General features: G+C 49.4%; 2 protein-coding genes across 4 annotated transcripts in view; one reads left to right on the forward strand and one right to left on the reverse strand.

The window, feature by feature from the left end:
* Positions 1–2,120, forward strand: part of LOC140429486 (sorting nexin-24-like) — a 304,721-nt gene extending 302,601 nt beyond the window's left edge. Inside the window, exon 7 of the mRNA XM_072516542.1 lies at positions 1,433–2,120. Within this exon, the coding sequence (XP_072372643.1) occupies positions 1,433–1,503 (71 nt within the window). The 3' untranslated portion in view covers positions 1,504–2,120. The remainder of the gene's footprint in view (positions 1–1,432) is intronic.
* ppic (peptidylprolyl isomerase C) overlaps positions 1–23,903 on the reverse strand; it is a 107,650-nt gene that overhangs the window by 42,324 nt on the left and 41,423 nt on the right. The gene's annotated exons all lie outside the window — the stretch shown is intronic.

A 23,903-nucleotide genomic window follows, 5' to 3' on the forward strand; every position in this document is an offset into this window, starting at 1 on the left:
TGTGGCGACTAGGGGCTTTTTACAGTAACTTCATTTGAAGCCTACTTGTGACAATAAGCGATTTTCATTTCATTTTCAAGTCAGGAAATCTCCCCATTCTGCAGACCCAGCTCCGTGGAAACAACTCCCAGCAGCATGATTTTTGCAGCACAGGGAGGGTGTGAGAGCATGATCAAGTCGACCTGCTGCCTCTAGAGACAATTCAAACATGCCCATGGAGGTGGGAGAGTGCTAAAACAGGCTGGTTACAAGAACAGAAAATACTGGACAGTCTCAGCAGGTTTGACAGTGTCTGTGGAGAGAAAGTAAGCCTGGATGGCTCTTTGTCAAAGCTAGAGAGTCCTGGAAATAGGATCAGACGTATACTGTTGTGGGGGATGGGGATGAATAGAGCGTCAGCGATAGGTATAAATTAATCAATGGTGTTATGGACAGAAAAATAAAAGGAATGTAAATGGTGGAGATAATGACTAAGAAGGGTGCTGATAGTTACACATTAAGAGATCAGAATGTGTTAATGGCTGGCCGATACCACCTTTATAGCCACTCATGCCTCCATGCTCCCTCATACCCCATGCCACCTCATATCCCCATACACTCCTAATCCCCACTCCACATCTGAGCAACTCACCCAATATGCACTCCTGTAGACCTCAGGAGCCATATGAAGATGAAAAAAACTTACGTAAATTTAAGAAAGCCCTCACTTACACACTTGGTTTTGAAAAATACTCTCATTCGTCAAACCCATTCAAAGATTTTCAATCCCATCAAGTTTTAAATTTTTTACAAAAACGAACAAACTTCTACTCAGGAACCACATCAAAAACAACTAATTTTTTATCACCTCTTAAAACTGTCAACTGAAATGTAAACTCAGCACCCCTGCTGAGATAAGTAGTTTGAAGCTTTTGAAGCTCAGCCAATCATTCCTAATGGGCTCAGCTGTAATAACAGCCTTTGGGAAATATCAACAATGAAGTTGTATTGAAACTGCGAGAATGGATGGTAATGGCTTTTTTAATGGCCTATCAATCAATGCACTCCAGCATATTTGTTTTTTTACCCTGACGGCTAAAGCCTGATTTTCTTTTCATTTTTACAGCACTGGGGATTTAAATTACTTCAAATCGTGACACCTAAACAAACCTTATCCTGCCTTCACTAGCATTTATGTCCCCTCCATAAATTTATGTGTCACACACTATGGGTTAGTGTCCTTGGAAACACAGTGAAAATGTGTTTGAACTCAGCAGTAATTTTTAATGGCTCTGCTAAGTTTGGATTTCCTGCCTGTCCCACCCCTTCCCCACCAGAAGAATGAAAATGGACTCCGCGAACATTCAACCTTATACGTTTTATTGAGCAGTGACGCATTATTTTCATAATATTAACTCTGAGCCTGATCTTTCTTTCTCTTGTGATCTTTTAGATGACTTCCCGAATGTAGTTATTGAAGGTGTTCTACATGGGATATACTACCCATACCTTCAGCTAAGGTAGAGCAGAATCAACAACAAAAATGCATCTCGAGAGACCCAACCACAAGAGTAACCAGTATTAAAGGTGCACATTTTTTTATAAACAGCTGTCAATCAGTTTTGATTGACTTTCCCTGGCAAGTTGTACATTGAACCTTAATATACTTTTTTTAAAACTTTTACATAACTCATTGCATTCACTTGTGTATATAAATATATTTAAAAAGAGCTGCCATGTTTATCATTGAATGTATAACAAATTTCAGTGTGAACTCCGAGAGCATGGAACTTATTATAATGTGGAAACCATATTTTCTGAATTTTAAAATCAAGAACATCATATCATTGTTAAATGGACAACGTTTCTATTTTATGCCTTAGATTTTCTTTCTGTTGGAAGAACGCTAATCAGTGCAACAAGTAATTGTAAATAAACATTTCGGGTAGAATTGTATTTACATTTGATAACGTAGAAATGAGACAAAATATTTATCTGTAAATCACACAATAGTCCTTTATACTTAAGTTTGTAATTGTGTTAACACTTCATTGAATAAGTAAAGCATACCTATTATTTTATAATTATTTTATGTAATAAATTTGAAAAGCACTGAACAATAAATGAATGATTTCTGTTTATTGATTAATTTTCAGTGTGCACTTTAAATCTTACTTTGGTCATGTTTTCAAATGTTGTTTATGGAGCTGGGAATCTTCACTATCAACTTCTCCACAGTTGCAGTTGATGTGAGAGCTAGAAACTGCTTTCTTTTTCGTAGCCTTAGCTGCTTTTCCTGTACACTAATCAAACTGCACCCTCAGCCAAGATAAAGCATCCCACTGTGACAAAGAAACATATTCAGCAACTTGACTTTTCGGGAGAGGAAAGATTTCTCCCTTAGTGATTTGCAGCTATTAACCAAGGTTGGGTTAATCGCATTAGCAGAAGACTTTAAAGTTCGAGTTAAAAAGAGGGGCTAAGGAAGCAGACATAATTGTGGTAATGAACAGCAACTGGGATTGGAAGAAGGAAACGTTAATCCAGATAGCAATTCAGTTGAGTTGGTTAGAATTCAGTTGTAGATGAAGCAGCTTGAGTCAGAAATAGAAATGAAAAAGCTGGAAAAATAAAGCTCAAATTTGAAACAAAGAGGGAAAATGAAGAGAGATGTGAAAGCTTGAATTTGAACCCCAGAGAGAGAAGATGGCAAAGAGAGAAAGAGATAAGATACAGAGATCTTCAATGAGAGAAGGAAATCAGACAATATGAGCTGGCGAGAGAAACATGTAAGTTACGGTGTGCAAGAGAGTCTAGTAATTTAGATAATGAGTCAAATCCTACTCTGAGCTTTGAAAAAAGAAAGAGTCTTCGTTTAATGCCTAAATTCACCGATGATATACAGGCTTAAGCGGTATTTAATCTCATTTGAAATAGCGGCTACAAAGCTATGGGCCGGGATTCTCCCCCAACCGGCGGGGCGGGACGTACCGGCGCCAAAGAGCGGCGTGAACCACTCCGGCATCGGGCTGCCCAGAAGGTGCGGAATCCTCTGCACTCCCGGGGGCTTGGCCGGCGCTGGAGTGGTTGGCACCGCGCCAACTGGCGCCGATTGGCCTCCACCGGCCGGCGTGAGTTGGCGCATGTGCGGGAGCGCCAGCCTGTTCTGACGCATGCGCAGAACGGCTGGCGTGATCCCTGCGCATGCGTAGGGGGTTTCTTCTCCGCACCGGCCATTGCGGTGCTTACACAGGCCGGCACGGAGGGAAAGAGTGCCCCCATGGTACAGGCCCACCCGCAGATCGGTGGTCCCTGATCGCGGGCCAGGGCACCGTGGGGGCCACCCCCGGGGCCGGAACCCCGCGCCCCCCCCCCCCCCCCCCCCCACCCACCAAGGACTCCGGAGGCCGCCCTCAGAGCCCGGTCCCGCCGGTATGGACCTTGTCCATTTCACGCCTGCGGGACCAGCCAAAAATGGGCGACCGCTCGGCCCATCGGGGCCCGGAGAATCGCCGGGGGGGCCACTGCCAATGACCCCGACCGGCGCGGTGCGATCCCCGCCCCGCCTAAAACCCGGTGCCAGAGAATTAGGCAGCTGGCGCGGAGCGGCGGGGCGGGATTCATGCCACCCCCCGGCGATTCTCCGACCGAGCGGGGGGTCGGAGAATCCCGCCCATTGTGTCCAAAGGGCACGTGAGCTGGAATTTTCTGAGTGTTCTCACCGGGCGTGCACAGAGCAGAAAACAACATTAACAGCGGTACGACCTTCTGATCCCGCTGCCGGCCAATGGCAGGCTGCCTCCAATGCAGCAGAACACGCCGCAAGGGGGGCGTGAAACATGCCCATGGTCTCTCAGTTTGCAGAGTCTTTTTGTTGGGAAAGCCTGGATGTCTATTTGAGCCTTTCGTAAGAACAATTCTCCGATTATGAAGCAGTTAAAACTACAGTACTTTATTCAGTACTTAATGCTTAAAAGCATGTCCCTGAAGCATAGCAGTTGAAATTTCAGACTTTAAAGAGAAGGCTAAATGAAACGTTTGTCGAACTTGCAATGGGGAAAGAAATGTTGTGGGATGACTGGTTTCGGGTACTGAAAGCTGGACATAATTTTAAGAATGGGCGGCATTGTAGCACAGTGGTTAGCACAGTTGCTTCACAGCACCAGGAATCCGGGTTCGATTCCCGGCTTGGGTCACTGTCTGTGTGGCGTCTGTACATTCTCCACGTATCTCCGTGGGTTTCCTCCGGGTGTTCCGGTTTCCTCCCACAGGTCCTGAAAGAAGTGCCATTAAACAAATTGGACTTTCTTAATTCTCCCTCAGTGTACCCAAATAAGCACCGGAATGTGGGGACTAGGGGATTTTCACAGTAACTTGTGACACCAATAAAGATTATTATTATAGCATGTGAGATGGCTAATGATACCAGAAGAATTTCAAAACAGCATCGCAACAAGCTATTAGGTGTTGCTAACTTTTGCCTTAGTTTAATTGCTCTGTTTTATCACCTTTGCTCTTGAGTCGCCAGGTATCTTTATGATACCGCCACGTGGTTCAAGTCCGAGTAATGATCAATAATCCAATACACCGATTAGTAAGATTTAAATCAAAGCACATTTATTATACACAGTAATCACTACTCATGCATAAAGTCTACGTCTAAGCTACTTCTTACAACTAACAGGCCTATACTTAACTTGGAACTGGCCCACCAGGTCAGGGAAACAAATGACCTTTCGTTCGGGTTCTGAGCCTGCGGGATTCGAAGTTGGTACAGATTGGTAGCTAGGAGCACCTATCTCGTAGCGAGCCTTGAAGTAAGACTTACTGGATATCGGCGGCGGCTGAATCGGTCACTGTCAAGGGTTGGTTCGCATTGCTGAGTGACCCGGTCAAGAAGAACAATTTGAACTTGGGCTTGATTCTTATAGTCCCCAGGAGTTTCCCGCCTTTCGTGGCGGACCCTGTACGGAGTTCCAAGTGATTGGACTTTGTCCCAATCACTTGGTTCGATTTTCTCCAATGCTGGAGCGGTTCCCTGATCGATGGCCCTGATCGATGGGCGGTCCTGAGGTGGTCGTTCACCTCCCATTGTGTAGGCTTCTGTTGGCGCCAAAGAGTCTGGTTTTGCTTTATGTGTCTAAATGTTGCTCATTGTTCCCGGGGATTGCTCATTAATATGCAGATGGCTGGTGCCCTGTTATGCTGATGGTTGCTGGTATTGATCTTGTCTGGCCTTTCCAGAGGCAAATACACACTCAACCCGCAGCTGCTCGTCTGTGTCCCGTTGGCTGACCTTCCCATCAGCCCTTGCCGTTCGCCATTTTAAATCGGGAGTTAGCCATTTTAAATCGGGAGTTAGCCATTTTAACTGGCTACATAGGTCATAAATGGGAGACTGTAAGTTTTCTAAGTACAGGTAGCGGCGGTTCTGGCAAATGGATGTGATATATAAGCTGCCATGGGACAATAAAAGGCAATGGATGGCACGGGTAGCACAGTGGTTAGCACTGTTGCTTCACAGCTCCAGGTTCGATTCCCGGCTTGAGTCACTGTCTGCGGAGTCTGCACGTTCTCCCCGTGTCTGCGTGGGTTTCCTCCGGGTTCGCCGGTTTCCTCCCACAGTCCATAGATGTGCAGGTTAGGTGGATTGGCCAAGCTAAATTGCCTTTAGTGTCCCCCCAAAAAAGGTGTTGGGTGGGGCTGGTGGATTGCGGGGATGGGGCGGAGGCGTGGGTTTGAGTGGGGTGCTGTTTCCGAGGGCCGGTGCGGACCCGGCCCAGGGTGGCATCCTTCTGTATTGTAAATTCTACAATAGACCTCCATTTGCAAACCCACAGGGAAGCTGGAGAAACAGAAAATAGTCGAGCTTTAAAAAGAAGACAGAAACCATTCCAGCTAATGAAAATAACAGTTTAGATGGAGCAAATGATATAAAGAAACCTGTATGCTTTTATTTCTATAAGACATATTTCTTAGAAGGGCATAGAAAAGCAAATTATTGGAAGCTGAACGATAAATCGGTGACAGTAATAGGGACGCTTAATGAGTGTTCAGAAAAGGTGGTACCACTGAACGGAACAGATGTTAAAACAGTGGTACTGATGCAAGTGACAACAATTTCCACAGAGAAAGCTGCACCAGAAAGTGAAACTTGTGAGAAACTCATTGCTTTTAATGATTTTACAATAGGAATAGATAGAACTGAAGAGGATTATTCGGGGTTTATATTGGAAGAAGAAATCACTCTATTTTTGTCCAAGAGTCTAGAAAGATTGTTATCTTGAGAGATGCTGGATCGGCTCAGTACTTATTGTTAGCAAAGGATATAGACCTTTCTTCAAAGTGTTCACTGGATAAAAATGTACTCACACAGGATGTTGATGGGAAATGTGTCTTTCCCATTACATAAAGTAAGTTTAGATTATGTTCTAATGAAGGGGCTTTGGTAGTCACCACTAGTTGTATTACATGTAATACGGCACTGCCCGTATATTAGAGGTACAAGGGTAAATCCCTGCCTGCTGGCTCCGCCCAGTAGGCGGTGTATAAATGTGTGTGTTCGCCGGTGCTGCAGCCACTCTGGTTCCAGCAACGGGAGGCACAACATCTTTGCTCAATAAAGCCTTGATTATTCCACTACTCTCGTCTTTGTGGTAATTGATAGTGCATCAATTTATTGAGCAAAGATTTTTAAAACTATGGATCTCCGCATCAAGCCTGATCGCTTGCAGCTGAGCCCTCAAGCAGCCAACGCTACGTCCGCCTTTGACCACTGGCTCGCCTGCTTCGAAAGCTACCTCCGAACAGCCGCTGAGGAACCCTCGGACTCGCAGAAGCTCCAAGTCCTCTATTCACGGGTGAGCCCTGACATTTTTCCTCTCATCCGGGATGCGCCCACTTACTCCGAAGCGATGGAGCTCCTGAAGGGACATTACGTTCGACCAGTCAATCAAGTGTACGCCAGGCACCTCCTGGCCACAAGACAGCAATTCCCCGGGGAGTCTCTGGATAATTTCTGGCGTGCCCTGCACATCCTAGGTAGGAACTGTGACTGCCAGGCTGTTTCGGCAGTCCAGCACACAGAACTTTTAATTCGAGACGCTTACGTTACGGGCATGAAGTCTGCGTGCGTCTGCCAGCGGCTACTGGAAGGGGGTACGCTTGAACTTGTGGGAACTAGGCAGCTCGCTAATTCATTAGAAGTGGCCTCCCGTAACGTCCAGTCCGACACCCCCAACCGCACGGCACCCTCGTGGGCATCGTGGGCCCCACCAGCTGCCGACTCCAGCCCACCGCAAGCCTGCACCGCGCGGCAGCCAGCCAACTCTGGGGGGCCCCAAGTGCTATTTTTGCGGTAAAACAAACACCCCAGGCAGTGCTGCCCGGCGCAGAGCGCGAGCTGCAACGGCTGTGGGAAGAAGGACACTTTGTTTCTGTTTGCCAGGCCCGGTCGGTCGCCACTGTTTCCAGGCCCGGCATTCCTCCACCCCCCACGGGCGCCGCCATTTTCCCCTTTGCAAGCCACGTGCGGCCCGTGGGTGCCGCCATCTTCTTCACCGCAAGCCACGTGCGGCCCGTGGGCGCCGCCATCTTTGATGGCGCCCGCCAATTGCGACCCGTGGGCGCCGCCATCTTCGGCGCCATTTTGGACGGCGTCTCAGGACCCCTGCTCGTCGGGCCGTTCATCGCCTGCCGCTAACTCCACCACCGCTGACCATCCTGCGACCTCCCAGCGTCTGCCGCAGCTCACCTCTATCACCCTGGATCAGTCCCGGCCCCGCAACCTCGATACCGTGACGACGACGGTGAAGATCGATGGGCACGGGATGACCTGCCTTTTTTACTCCGGGAGCACAGAGAGCTTCATCCACCCCACTACGGTAAAGCGCTGCTCCCTCCCGGTACACCCCGTCACCCACAAAATCTCCCTGGCCTCCGGATCCCACTCCGTGGAAATCCGGGGCTGCTGCATCGCGACCCTCACCGTCTAGGGTGTAGAGTTCAGCAACTTCCGGCTCTACATCCTCCCCCACCTCTGCGCTACCCTGTTACTTGGCCTGGACTTTCAGTGCCATTTCCAAAGCTTAACCTTAAAATTTGGTGAACCCCTACCCCCCCTCACCGTATGCGGCCTCACGTCCCTTAAGGTCGATCCACCTTCCCTGTTTGCGAACCTCACCCCGGATTGCAAACCCGTCACCACTAGGAACAGACGGTACAGTGCACAGGACAGGAACTTCATCAGGTAGGAGATCCAACGACTTCTGCGGGAAGGGGTCATTGAGGCAAACAACAGCCCCTGGAGAACTCCATTGGTAGTAGTAAAGACTGGGGAGAAGCACAGGATGGTCATTGACTACAGTCAGACATCAATCGGTACACGCAGCTCGACGCGTACCCCCTCCCACGCATATCTGACATGGTCAATCAGATTGCACAGTATTGAGTCTTTTCCACAGTGGACCTGAAGTCCGCCTACCACCAGCTCCCCATCCGCCCGGAGAACCGCCAATACACTGCGTTCGAAGCAGACGGCCACCTCTATCACTTCCTTAGGGTTCCTTTCGGCATCACGAATGGGCTCTCGGTCTTCCAGCGAGAGATGGACCGAATGGTTGACCAGTACGGACTACGGGCCACCTTCCCGTACCTAGATAACGTCACCATCTGCGGCCACGATCAGCAGGACCACGACGCAAACCTCCAAAAATTCCTCCAGACCGCCAAACTCCTTAATCTCACACACAATAAGGAGAAATGCGTGTTTCGCACCAACCGCTTAGCCATCCTTGACTATGTCGTGGAAAAGAGTCCTAGGGCCCGACCCCGACCGCATGCGCCCCCTCATGGAACTCCCACTGCCCCAAGGCCCTTGAACGATGCCTGGGGTTTTTCTCCTACTGTGCCCAGTGCGCCCCTAATTATGCAGACAAGGCCCGCCCATTCATTCAGTCCACAGTTTTTCCCCTGACAGCTGAGGCCCACCAGGCCTTCAACCGTATCAAGGCAGACATCGCCCAAGTCCACGATGCACACGGTTGACGAGTCCCTCCCCTTCCAGGTGGAGAGCGATGCATCGGACATAGCTCTGGCCGTCACCCTCAACCAGGCGGGCAGGCCCGTGGCCTTCTTTTCCCGCACCCTCCATGCCTCTGAAATTCGGCACTCCTCTGTCGAAAAGGAGGCCCAAGCCATTGTGGAAGCTGTGCGACATTGGAGGCATTACCTGGCCGGCAGGAGATTCACTCTCCTCACTGACCAACGGTCGGTAGCCTTTATGTTTAATAATACAGAGCGGGGCAAGATCAAAAATGACAAGATCTTGAGTGGAGGATCGAGCTCTCCACCTATAACTATGAGATCTTGTATCGCCCGGGGAAGCTCAATGAGCCCCATGATGCCCTATCCCACGGTACATGTGCCAGCGCACAAGTGGACCGACTCCAGGCTCTCCACTATGACCTCTGCCACCTGGGGGTCACCCGGTTCTTCCATTTCATCAAGGCCCGCAATCTGCCCTACTCCATTGAGGAGGCCAGGACCGTCACCAGAGACTGCAAGGTCTGCGCAGAGTGCAAGCCACACTTCTACCGGCCAGATCGAGCGCACCTGGTGAAGGCCTCCCGCCCCTTTGAGCACCTCAGCATGGACTTCAAAGGGCCCCTCCCCTCCACCGACCGCAACACGTACTTTCTGAACGTGATTGATGCGTTCCCTTTCGCATCCAATGCCCCGATATGACTTCTGCCACAGTAATTAACGCCCTCCACAGCATCTTGACACTGTTCGGTTTCCCCACCTACATCCACAGCGATCGGGGATCCTCTTTTATGAGCGATGAGCTGTGTCAGTTCCTGCTCAGCAAGGGCATTGCCTCGAGCAGGACGACCAGCTACAACCCCCGGGGAAATGGGCAGGTGGAGAGGGAGAACGGGACGGTCTGGAAGGCCGTCCTGCTGGCCCAGCGGTCTAAAAGTCTCCCGCTTGCCCGCTGGCAGGAGGTCCTCCCCGATGCGCTCCACTCCATCCGATCGCTCCTCTCCACCGCGACCAACGAGACCCCTCACAAACGTGTGTTTGCCTTCCCCAGGAAGTCCACCTCCGGGGTCTTGCTCCCAACATGGCTGTCAGTTCCTGGACCCGTCCTCCTTCAGAAGCATGTGCGGACCCATAAGTTGGACCCCTTGGTTGAAAAAGTCCACCTCCTACATGCGAACACGCAGTACGCCTACGTGGCGCACCCCGACAGGCGCCAGGGCACAGTCTCCCTCCGGGACCTGGTACCCGCTGGATCCCCACGACCCCTGACCTGACACCGTCCCGCCCCCCCCCCCCCCCCCCCCTGTTGCCTCATTCACCCCTGCGCCACTCCCCCTCCCCCCAGCGAACCTCACCGCAGCCCCCGCCCCAGGAGGATCCGTCCTCCCACTGGTTCCACTCAGGGGTGACGAAGACGAGGACAACACGCTCCCGGAGTCACAGGTGACCAAGTTGGCCCACATCACCACCAGGACTGAGGCGATCGCAGAGGAGGGTCAAGGCCCCCGACAGACTGAACTTGTAATGTTTTCCACCACCCCCGCCGGACTCTCTTTTTTAACAGGGGTGAATGTGGTAGTCATCACTAGTTGTATTACATGTATTATGGCACTGTCCATATAGTAGAGGTACATGGGTAAATCCCTGCCTGCTGGCTCCGCCCAGTAGGCGGTGTATAAATGTGTGTGCTCGCCGGTGCTGCAGCCATTCTGGTTCCAGCTACAGGAGGCACAACATCTTCGCTCAATAAAGCCTTGATTATTCCACTACTCTCGTCTTTGTGGTAATTGATAGTGCATCAGTGTGATTGGAATTGTTTATGAATTACCCATTAAAAATGCTAACTTTATATTGAGCAATGGATTAGTGGGCAGTGTAGTTTGTCCACAACCTAGGATGGAATAAACCAAAGTTGTTCCTGTGAGTAAAAACAAGGAGCGCTATTTAAGATCCAGTTGAGCCACAAATTGACTCAATAAAATACTGATGCATCCAACTAGGTAATGGATGGCACAGGTGTCGTACAGGGGCCTGCAGAATTGCCAAGTGAAGTTTCTCAACAGGAAAGACCGAGGCCTCAAAGTGACCCCAAAGGGTGAATGATACCTGACACCAAACCAAAAGCGATGGCCAGTGTTGAGACGCTGAATGCAGCATGAGGAATTCAGTCAGCACCAATGGCTGGATTCGCTATTGCCCGTCGCCAAAATCGGGAACGGCGATCGGGAGGAGAATAGATCCCAATGCTGAAATCGCGGCAGGCGCCGGTTTGACACCGAATCGCAATGCTCCGCCCCTCTAAAGCGGCATCATTGCGACGGTTGCAACTGCGTTCGCATCTCATTAGCGGGCCCACCTGCAATGCTCCGCCTCCAATGGGCCGAGTTCCCTGTCATAATATCCACTCATGTATATAATGAGATGCAGACAGGCAGTGATTGACACACAGGATGACCAGTAAGCACACAACACAGTGCAGCCAATCACCAGACAGGACACTACCACTATAAAGCCAGGGGGCACGAGGTTTCCCGCTCTCTCGGGACCCAGCCACTGAGACAGTCAGAGTCCACGAGCTAGCAAGTGCAAACACCATGCGGTAGCTAGTAAGTCTGGTCAGGCTACTACAAGGTCTCCAGTCAGTTCAGTATAGTGCCGACCCACAGCTGAATATGTATATCAGTTCTATCGTTGAATAAAACAGTGTTGGATCTTCTCCAGTGTTAGACGTCTATTTCTAGCTTCCCTGTATCGAGTGCAGTCCACATCCAACCTACCTGCCAAACACATCATGGTCCCAGAGTGATACTGATCTTGACGACCTACCTCGAGTGAATCAGCATTGACCAGCAAGCAGCCATCCAGTGAAATGAAAAACATCCAGCCTCCTCCGCATCTCCGGCAACCTCGGCGCCAATTGGAAAATCTTCAAGCAAAAGTTCTTCTTGTACATCGAGGACTCACACCTCGGAGCAGCATCGGATGCCAGGCAGATCGCGCTATTTCTCTCCACCGCGGGGGACCACGCCATCCACATCTACAACTCCCTGACATTCGCTGACGGTGAAGACAAAACAAAATTCAAAACAGTCCTGCTGAAGTTTGACAGCCACTGCGCCATTGAGGTGAATGAGAGCTTTGAACAGTATGTTTTCCAGCAGAGGCTTCAGTGTAAGGATGAATCTGTTCAGTCCTTCGTGACCCATTTCCGCATCCTAGCGCAGTCATGTAACTATGACTCGACGGCTGATTCCATGATCCGGGATCAGATCGTTTTTGGGGTCCATTCCGACTCCCTTCAGCAGCAGCTCCTGAAAGTCAAACAGTTGACCCTCTCTGTCGCTATCAAGACGTGCGTTGTCCATGAGCATGCTAAGAATCGTTACTCCCACATCAGGGCGGCAGAAACTGCAAAGCTGGCCTCCCACGAGCCGGAACGGGTGCAGGCCATTGCACAAATGCAGGGCCTGAGCATCGAGGAGAGTTGCCGTTTCGCGCGCTTTACCCGGGTCCCTGCGCATGCACGCCGCGACCGACTGGACGACGAGCCCGACAACACGACAGCGCAGGTGCGTACGTCGACCGACCGCACTGCGCATGCGTGATGGCGCACGGAACGCGCTGACGTCGGCGTCATGGCGTGTCCAAATTGTGGCTCCGTCCATTTAAAGCGGCAATGTCCGGCAAAAGGACGCCGGTGTCGACAGTGTGGCAAGCTTGGCCACTACGCAGCCCTTTGCAGATCTGCTCCACCGCTCAGCAGCCTGCGATCCCAGCTGCGGCGCAGAAGTGTCCGCTCAATACAACAAGGCATGCCAGATTCAAATCCCGACAGCCCAACAGACCCTGAGTGCCTCAAGTCCCCATACCGGGTGGGCATCATAACTACACATGTGCTGCCTTCCACCACAACGGCGAAACGGCTCTCGATCCTCAATGTGGATCCCAATGACTAGTGGTGTGCTGTCCTCACAAGGCTCGCATCTGATTTAAACTGGACACTGGTGCATCAGCGAACCTCATCTCAAAATCCGACCTCGACACCATCCGCGCCAGACCAAGCATTCTTCCACCGGCCTGCCAGCTCCTTGACTACAATGGCAATGCCATAGCTGCCAGTGGCTCCTGTCAACTAGGGGTATCCAGCAAGGCGATCAAGGCAACACTGCGGTTTGAAATCACCAGGCCTGACAGAGCATCCCTGCTCGGTGCTCGGGCCTGCAAGCTCCTGAACCTGGTTCAGCGAGTCCACACCATGTCATCATCACCAGCGACGGCCTCGCCTGATGGAAACTTGCAAGTCAACATAGATGATATTGTCGCGCAGTACCACAGCGTATTTGATGGAATGAGCACGCTCCCATACCGATATAAAATCCTGCTCAAGCCAAACGCCACCCCTGTAATTCATGCACCACACTGGGTGCTGGCACCCCTCAAGGATCGTCTGAAGAAGCAATTACAGGACCTCCAAGACCAGGGCATCATATCGAAGATCACAGAGCCAACAGACTGGGTCAGCTCCATGGTCTGCGTTAAGAAGCCGTCAGGGGAGCTTCGCATTTGCATTGGCCCGAAGGATCTAAACCGCAACATCATGCGGGAGCATTACCCGATACCAAAACGTGAAGAGTTCACCAGTGAAATGGCTCATGCCAGATTCTTTGCTAAGCTGGATGCCTCCAAGGGTTTTTGGCAAATACAGCTGGACGCGCCCAGTCGCAAGCTGTGCACGTTCAACACCCCGTTTGATCGCTACTGCTACAACCAGATGCCTTTTGGGATCATATCTGCCTCCGAAGTATTTCGCCGCATCATGGAGCAGATGATGGAGGGCATCGAGGGGGTGCGAGTATACGTTGACGACGTAACTATCTGGTCCACAAAGCCCCAGGAACACATCGTTCGCCTCAAGAAGGTATTCCAGAGAATTCATGAACATGGTCTCCAGCTCAACAGGGCCAAGTGCTCATTTGGTCAATCGGATATTAAGTTCCTGGGTGACCACATCTCGCAGCAGGGCATGCAGCCAGATGCCGACAAGGTCTCGGCGATCAACGCCATGAAGACCCCGGAGGACAAGAAGGCGATCCTCCGCTTCCTCGGGATGGTCAACTTCCTCGGGAAATTCATTCCCAATATGGCATCCCACACCACAGCCCTCCGCCATCTCGTCAAGAAGTCGACGGAATTCCAGTGGCTGCCCACGCATGAAGAGGAATGGCGTGAGCTGAAGGCGAAGCTCACCACAGCCCCGGTTCTAGCGTTCTTCGACCAAACCAAGGAAACCAAGGTATCGACTGATGCAAGCCAGGACGGCATTGGGGCAGTGCTCCTTCAGCGAGATGACTCCTCGTCCTGGGCTCCAGTGGCGTATGCCTCCAGGGCCATGACGCCCACTGAGCAACGGTACGTTCAGATTGAGAAGGAGTGTCTGGGCCTCCTGACAGGGATAGTCAAGTTTCACGACTACGTTTACGGCCTGCCAAAATTCAAGGTAGAAACGGACCACAGGCCTCTTGCCCATATAATCCGGAAGGATTTAAATGACATGACACCTCGGTTACAGCGAATTCTTCTTAAGCTACGCCGCTACGACTTCGAACTTGTCTACACGCCAGGCAAAGAGCTGATCGTTGCAGCTGCTCTATCCAGGTCCAATACCGCACCGTGTGAACAAAGTGACTTCATCTGCCACATAGAAGCGCAAGTGCAGTTGTGTGCCACCAACCTACCGGCCTCTGACGAATGGGTGGTCCAAATCCGTGAGGGGACGGCCAAGGATCCTCTGCTGCAGCGTTTGATGCAGCACCTTACCAATGGCTGGCAGAAGGGGCAATGTCCCCAGTTCTATAACGTAAAAGACGACCTGACGGTGGTGGAAGGAATCCTTGTGAAACTCGACAGGATCGTAATTCCTCAAAGCATGCGGGCTATGGTGCTGGGCCAACTCCATGAGGGTCACCTTGGGGTCGAGAAATGCCAACGCAGAGCTCGGGTGGTGGTCTATTGGCCGGGCATCAGCCAGGACATTGCCGACACAGTCCTCAACTGCCCTACCTGTCAGAAGTTTCAACCAGCTCAACCCAAGGAAACACTGCAACAGCACAAGATCGTGACCTCTCCACGGTCCAAAGTAGGTGTAGATGCCAAGGGATGTGACTACGTACTCCTGGTCGACTACTTCTCCAGTTACCCAGAAGTAGTGAAACTGTCCGACCTCGCGTCGAAGGTGGTAATCAAAGCCTGCAAAGAAACGTTCGCCAAGCATCGGATTCCACTCACGGTAATGAGTGACAACGGTCCTTGCTTTTACAGCCAGGAATGGTCTGATTTTGCACAGTCCACGTAACCTCCAGCCCCCACTACCCGCAGTCAAACGGGAAGGCCGAGAAAGGGGTCCATATTGTAGAGCGTTGCTGTGCAAAGCTGCAGACTCAGGCTCCAACTTCAACCTGGCGATGCTGGCATACAGGGCAACCCCACTGTCCACTGGGTTGTCTCCAGTGCAGATGCTCATGAATCGCACTCTGAGGACCACAGTTCCAGCCATCCATGTTCCAGACCTTGACCACCTCACGGTCTTACAGAAAATGCAGCAGTCACGGGCCCAACAGAAGGCCACATACGATGCTCATGCCACGGATCTACCCGAGCTGGCCCCAACTGATCATGTTCGTGTCCAGTTGCCTGAGGGCGGCTGATCACCCACAGCTGTTGTGATCAAACAAGTGGCCCCAAGATCGTTCCTTGTCCGCATGGCTGATGGCTCCCTGCTTCGGCGCAACAGGCGGGCACTGCAAAGAGTTCCACGCCCGCTACCTGACCAAAGTGCCCCGCTGCCTACGATGCTTCCTCCGGACATACCCTGCCACGAGGCCACCGATCTACCAGCAATCCTGCCGGCCCATGCGACCACCGCGATGGCAGCGATCCCGCCTATCCAAGTGCAGGCGGCTCCTGATCTACTTCTGCGGCGATTAACAAGAATTCGTCACCCACCACAAAGACTGAATCTGTAGATTGAACTTTTGTGCATTTTGTGACTTCATCGATTTAACCTCTGTAAATATTGTTTTGTTTGCCATGTATCTGCACCATCGACACCTTCCTATGTATATACGTTCATTTAGACACTGCTTGTATATAGTCAGGCATATATATATATATATATATATATACGCACACCTTAGTATTTATTTATCTAAAAAAAAGGGGTAGATGTCATAATATCCACTCATGTATATAATGAGATGCAGACAGGCAGTGATTGACACACAGGATGACCAGTAAGCACACAACACAATGCAGCCAATCACCAGACAGGACACTACCACTATAAAGCCAGAGGGCACTAGGTTTCCCGCTCTCTCGGGACTCAGCCACTGAGACAGTCAGAGTCCACGAGCTAGCGAGTGCAAACACCATGCGGTAGCTAGCAAGTCTGGTCAGGCTACTACAATGTCTCCAGTCAGTTCAGTATAGTGCCGACCCACAGCTGAATATGTTTATCAGTTCTATCGTTGAATAAAACAGTGTTGGATCTTCTCCAGTGTTAGACGTCTGTTTCTAGCTTCCCTGTATCGAGTGCAGTCCACATCCAACCTACCTGCCTAACACATTATTCCCGATGGCGCGGTCCACATGTGCTAACAGCGTTCGTGAACCTGGCATGGTGGCTGCGGAGAGGGAGAGAGACGACGTACGGACAGTGTCCAACATCGCCATACTTCGCGGCCATTCGTGCTGCCGGTCCAGGGGTTTCTGCTAGGGCTGGGGGGGGAGTAGTGGGGGGTGGCCAGGAGGTGGGCTGTGGGGTCGGGGTGGACGGAGACGCGGTCCAGCAGAACCAGGGCCGTCTTTTCAGACGCGAGCGGTGTGTGTGGGGGGGGATGTATAGTGTACGCACGGCTGCAGCTTGTCAGCCGTGCGCGTGTCCAACACGGACCCAGCGATTCCCCCATCATTTTTCGCGTGTTCTGCGGATGTTCCACATAACGTCGGTGCTAGCCAGTAGCGGAATCGGTGCAAGTGTGGCACCGATTATTTCGTTGCGGAACTCCACGGATCCTCCATTGGCGTCAGCACTTAAGCTCAGAAACTGAAAATCCAGCCCGGGTCTTTGAAAACCCAAACTGATTTGAATAATACGTTTTATAAGTTGCGAGGAAGGCTAGAAGTACAGGAAAGAAAATTAGGAGTTCAGAATGGGGAAGTGGTTGATCTCACTTGGAAAGAATTAAATAAGACTGAATGAGCCCAGGAGAAACTGAAAAATCCTGAAATGTTAAACGATTAAATCATTCAGGAATACCAAACTCTTTTGTGGCTACATAAAAAGCATCATCTCAGCAACATCCTTGAAATGGCTGAAAGAGATTTCAATCAGAGGAGAAACAAGCTATTGGCGCACAAAGAAACCATTTTGACCTTACTGACTCAAAATGGGAATTTACCACGCTTGAGTTTAGGAAAGGAATGTAAAAATAGAATTACAACCACAGCTAATAAAAAGGGCGACAATTGCACTGTGGGCTTAACTGAAATATTCTTTGTACAGTTAAAGGAAAGGCGTAAGAAAAAATGCAGCCTCTGAGTTATGAAAGTTCCAGGATGTTTACATCCTGCTAATCCTACTTGTCACATGTACTTGCTTTTGTTTCGGTTACAACTTTATAACTTTGTAATACGATATGTGTAATTGTTCAACAAAATGAAAATGTTATCTATAAAGTAGGGTCAATGTTTCAGACAGAATATTAACATTTATGTTTGGTAATGGAACAAATTCCTCAGGCTGAATTTTGCCAGCCCTTTGGGATTGGGTTGGGAGGCAAGGGGTCTGGCAAAATGGTCCAGGAGGGGATCCTGATGTCATCCCACAGTGTGCCATTTAGCACACAAAAATGGCAGGTGAGCCTCTTACTTTCCGCCAACACGGGCATTTAGCTCCCGCCAATGAGGGGCCAGCACCATGCGGGGAGACCACCCATTGAAGTCTGCTGGCTTCTGAATAGATTCTGTGAGGGGCCTCCTTTTGGGGTAATCTTGGTCCACAGAGAGGACCCTGGTGGCAATAGATGTACCCACTGCAACAGAGCCATCGAGATCCCCTCCACCTCGCCACACCAATCACGAGGGTCTGTCTGTGAGACCCTACTTAATCTTACTTGAGGGAGCCCAGCCATCGGTACACTGTCATCTTGCAGCTGCACCCTCAGCAATGACCATTGCTGGCAAAATGCGACCCTACATCCCACTGCCTGCCAAAGACGGGTCACATGCGGCTTTCATCCCTACAACAGGACTTCTGCTATTGTTTCTAACTTGATAAATTCTGACATTTGACAATGCTCTCTGTATCAACTAAAGCAACATGAAACCAATTTTAGTTCTCAAATTTGAGGGGCTCCTGAAGTGTTGCAGCTCCAAATATTGGCTTAGTGGGTATCACATCCTTCAGTACTGGTTCTACATATTGGCCACTCACTTTGACTGAGCCTCAACCCCCAAAATTAAATCTAAATTTAAATATGTATACCACATATCTGAACTTAAAATTATTTTTGCCTTGTAGCACAATAAATTAGTCTTTCATATGGTAGTCCCCCAATAATTTGTACCAGGACATGGGAAAGAAGACCGTGTATCAATATCTTCCTGGACTGCAATGTCTTCTATTATTTGTGAGCTAAAATGCTTGCACTGTACGAGGTCCTTTAAGTTTTCAAATTGAATCCAAAAATATTTAATTAAACAACAAACCTGAATGCTTGGCATTTGCACTTGTTTAATCTTTTCATTGTAAGCCTTTTTGGAATGAGTAAAAGGAAGATTACTGAGAACAGGAGTTCCTAATCAGGCTTTGATTTTTTATTTTATTTTCAGAACCAGTAAAATAAAAAAAGTTTGTTCGGCACATTCTGCATTTTCCTGAAATTTGCATTACAGTATTTATTTGTCCTCACCTGAATATACATTTGTTTGTAAAGCATCTCAACTTAATAGTGGAGGTGGTAGAAGTGGGACTTCTTTTGGCTCATTGCTGGTTAGCACTGCAGTACCAGGGACCACATGTACATCAAAAAGATGATGGCTACATTTAGTCAGCATGCCCAGTATTTTTAATACCGTTCCCACTCAAGATGACAACAATGACCAAACCTAATATATTACTGTCCTCTGGGCAGGGTGCCCGGGATTGCTACTCAAGAGCAAGGCTCCTCACATCCAACTAATGCACCCAGAAAGTAAATTCACTAGGCAGGAGGCAGGATTGGAATTACACCCATTTCGCTCATGGGCCCAATTCCTTCTACGTTGGAAGTTCCCCTTTTTTCAACTGTCACTTCTTCGAACTCCATGCAGCCTTTAGACAAACCAACAATATTTGATAAAACAATCTCAGTCTTTATAAGGGCTGGAGGAATGCCTCTGTCCACCCCTGCCACTGACCTCCCCCAACTGTCCCAACAAACCCACCTCCATAATCTAATCCATAGCCACATGTTGCATTCATTTTGAGCGGCATTCTTTTTAAGAGCAGCAAGCTCCTAATTTTGTAAATTAGTCTGCTTCCCCTGCCCACCCCCACCCCACCCTGGAAATATCAAGCCATGCAAGAATCATGTTGAGATTAAATAAATTAATCTTCATTAAATCCAGATCACACCACCAGTGGGGGAGTGCTGCAAGCAGGAACCTTGTTTGTCATAATAACATTTCATTTGGATATAGGTGGTTTCCAGAACAATCAAACTAAATCATGGCCCCATTTGCCAATTAAACTTTCTGAATCTTCAGAGGGTGTCGACATATTGATACCTTCTCGCTCTCCTGCTAACATTGACAATGCCCAGCTCTCCTGATGGGGCAAATGGCCACCCAGAGGGGGAGCTCCTCCACAGATGAGCTGCTGCTGCTTTGGTGGCCCACTGGTAATTGTGGCTATAGGGTGAGGGAAATTAAATCAAGCATTGTCGGGTTTGATGCTTGACAACAGGAGGCTGGGCTTTGACCATAGTGCCCCGTCTGCTATTTGGAAATTTCCAGGCGGCATCTGATGAGTGTCCTCAATGGGCACTTTAATTGGCCTAATAGCTACCCATCTCTGGCGGGCGGCTAGTTATCATCCCCCTGAAGTAGTCTCAATATAATTACACCAGAGGAGGGGATATGCCAGCTGGTAGTGCAAAATTGATGGTATGCCTGCCTCTGGTCCCGCCTCCTCAGCTCAATGAAAATCCAATTCAATGAATTTCAGTGGTGACTCAGGTAGCGGGTTTCTTTTTTCACAAAGCTAGGAACAGAGCAGTGATCAGGGATAGTGTTTCCAATTTAATGGAATACTATAATAATGTTGCTCTTTAAAGTCGCCAATATGATGTTATGCCCCAACAGCGTCGCCAATACTGTGGGTGTTTCTATTTCTCTTACTGAACCACAAAGCTTTCCCGCATATCGGTCAAATGACCACACAACCAGTTAGTCAGTTCAAGTTCAAAGCTGGCTTATTTACACACAAGGGTTACTTCGACATGCAAGCGCAATATACTACAAGTTAAACTACACCTATCAACTACAATAACCTATACTTAACTTCAAGCGACCGGCACTGTGCAAGTGGATAAGGCCTTTATCTTGATCTCACGTGGCTGGTTTGAAGAAGTGGTTCTGTCTCTGCTGGGCTCATCCGTCAGGTAGCGATCGTTGGTCTTGAACTTGGCTGTCAGGTCATTATGCTGCAGTTGGGCTGGCACAGGCCGGATTCAAAGGAGGCTGGCACAGGCCGGGTCCAAAAGAGACTAAACACATGGCTGTGTCCCTTTTTATCCCTCTAGGGTTTTGCGCTCTTTCGGGCAGTCCTTAATCTTGGACCCAATAATTCGACAGGGCTCTGATCACTGCCTTCGATTTCGGCTAATAAAGGGGCAGGTGCCTTGGTGGCTGGGTGGGTCCTTAGCGGTCATTGACCTTGGCTGTTGGGGCTCTCTGAGTAAAGGGAGTGGCACCAGTCAGTCTGTAGCTGTACCGATTTCTTGAGTGCAGTCCTGTTGTTCTGGGGAAATGGGCCATTAGAATGCAAACGAGCGGGGGTTTTGATCAGGTCTAGCTATCTGGGTTGCAAATACACACAAGCTCTGTATCTGTCTGAGTTCTGGGTTTCCTGGGTTGGCCTCAATTCCCATGGTCCTTTGCAGGTGGCCATCCCAGATGGCTACAATAGTAACTTTCAGATTTCCCAGTCTAATCTTAAACTTGCTGTATTTTGTTACTTTGACAGTAAAATTATGAGCCAATCAAATTAAAATCTCCACATTGCATTTCTCAATCACAGAAAACCCTGCTATTTATGTCATTCCAGTTCTCTTCAATACAAACTGAGCAAACCAATCCGTTCTGGGAACAAAGCATATAACCTGAACTTTGTCACAAAATGTGAATTACCTGTCTGTTTTATTTTATCAACCATTCACTGAAAGTGAATGTGAAGCAAATTGTCAGTGTGACTAATCACATACCAGAATATATTTCTAAGGCATTTGATTTTAAGTCAAAATACATTATAGTAACTGTGCTATAGAAATTGTGTGACTCAAAAAGGCATTGACATATTGAAGACAGGAGTGTTAAGGATGTCTCAAGGACAGGGGCAGCACGGTAGCCTTGTGGATAGCACAATTGCTTCACAGCTCCAGGGTCCCAAGTTCAATTCCAGCTTGGGTCACTGACTGTGCGGAGTCTGCACATCCTCCCGTGTGTGCGTGGGTTTCCTCCGGGTGCTCCGGTTTCCTCCCACAGTCCAAAGATGTGCAGGTTAGGTGGATTGGCCATGATAAATTGCCCTTAGTGTCCAAAATTGCCCTTAGTGTTGGGTGGGGTTACTGGGTTATGGGAATGGGGTGGCAGTGTTGACCTTGGGTAGGGTGCTCTTTCCAAGAGCCGGTGAAGACTTGATGGGCCGAATGGCCTCCTTCTGCACTGTAAATTCTATGACTCAAAACTCTCTTATGACTAGACACCAGCAAAACTAAAATTATTTGCTTTGGAATAATGATTGGGATAAATGCTTATTCTATTTCCAAAACAAGTTATTTCGCATGCACTATAAATGCAGTCCTTGGGCATCCATACATAAAAGTGATAATGCTGAAGCAAGATGAGAGCTTGAGTAATTTATTCTCCCTCTAAATAAAAACAGTTAAGTTGGAATAAAGGCCAAATAAAAAGAGTCAATGCTACTTAATTTTTTTAAAGAGCTTGATCAATAATAGTTAAGACTGAAATCGAAGATTATGGATCTATATATAAACAATGAGATCAAAACATGTTATAAAACATGATGTGTGCTTTGCCAAAACCATGGAAATGTCGGCGCGATTCAGCAGAAAAAGGTTAAGTCTGTTTTCGGGTGCGTTTGGAGTGTTTCTCGGCGGCTGCAGCAACAAGATTCACCCCACTATTCACTGGCATTTTGCCGGTTTGTTGGGCAGCGGGAGTTTCTCCCCGCCAAGGTCACACTTTAGTCAATTTCCTGCACTGGCAAACTGGGCTCACTAGCAGGAACAGCTCCTTGCAGATCAGGGTGCCATTTTGAACAGCAGCCCCGACCTCTACATGCGTCTCCTTTCAGGCCGCCCGCTCCTGCTTCTGGACACCACCCTTTTCACCCCTCCTCAGTCTTATCGAGGCCTCTGGGAACCCCAACCCCCCTCTGACCCCTCTTTCTCCCCCCCCCCCCCCCCCCCAATGGGTAAGGCCAGTGCCAAACTGGCTGTGCCAGGTTGGCAGTAGCAGGGTAACTGGGTGCCAGAGTACCACCCTGCCCTGTCCCTATCCATCTGTGGGACTCTTAATGACCTGCGAGACCCCCAAGGTGCTGTTACGCCTGGTCCATGTTTGTGGGGAAAAGAGCCAGACGGCACCCTGGAGCCACTGGAGCCTGGAGCGCAGCGAGTCGGGTGACTCGCGATCGGCCTGGCGCCCGGCACAGAACCCGACTTGGGGCTCTCGCACGATTCATCCGTTGCGCCCAGATCCACACCGGTGCTACACAGTCACTGAAACGTACCTGTCTTTTTTGTGAAATTGTGATGAAAGAGCTTACACTCATATAGCTCCTTACACATCACAAAACATTTTGGGTGTGATTTAACCACCGTGCTGCGCCTGGCGCCAATCTGGGCGCCCTGGTTAAATGGCAGGAAAGGCCTAAATTGAGATTCGCGCTGGGCGCAAATCAGTTTGCTATTTAATCGGCCTGCTCTCAATGGCAAGTTCTGGACCTCACCCAAATATGACGAACATGTTAACCCTAATTTGTATTGATTTCCATCTCATTAGCAAGATTGAATTTGAATGTAACAGTCTCCCATGAATTAACCGGCTCCCCAGCGAGAAATCAAGTGGGCATTTTTTAGTATTTCTTTTTTAAAACGTAAAGCTGGCATGATGGCTGCTGATGGGAAGTGTGGAGGTGAGCAGCTATTTCCATTTTCCATGCAGCTCAAGGGCACTGGAAGTACTGCCCCAGTGCTGGGGGGTGAAGCGTTCCAGGTTGGGAGTCGCCCCTGAGCTGGGGGGGTCGGAGGAGCTTTGGTGAGGGGCTTTTCAGCCATGTGGGCTTAGAGCCATCTTTACATATTGTGGATACCCATAACAGGGCAGCTACAGCTGCTGCCTGTCTGTCCTACCAAAAACTTCTAGGACAGAGCCCTGTTCTTGGTTATATGCTGATGGTCACTTTAACTCCCTTCGACTCCCAGGACTCACCTGATGAAGGAGCTACGCTCCGAAAGCTAGTGATTCCAAATAAACCTGTTGGACTTTAACCTGGTGTTGTAAGACTTCTTACTGTGCTCACCCCAAGTCCAACGCTGGCA

This window comes from Scyliorhinus torazame, chromosome 9 (assembly GCF_047496885.1).
Source record: "Scyliorhinus torazame isolate Kashiwa2021f chromosome 9, sScyTor2.1, whole genome shotgun sequence".
Lineage (NCBI taxonomy): Eukaryota > Metazoa > Chordata > Chondrichthyes > Carcharhiniformes > Scyliorhinidae > Scyliorhinus > Scyliorhinus torazame.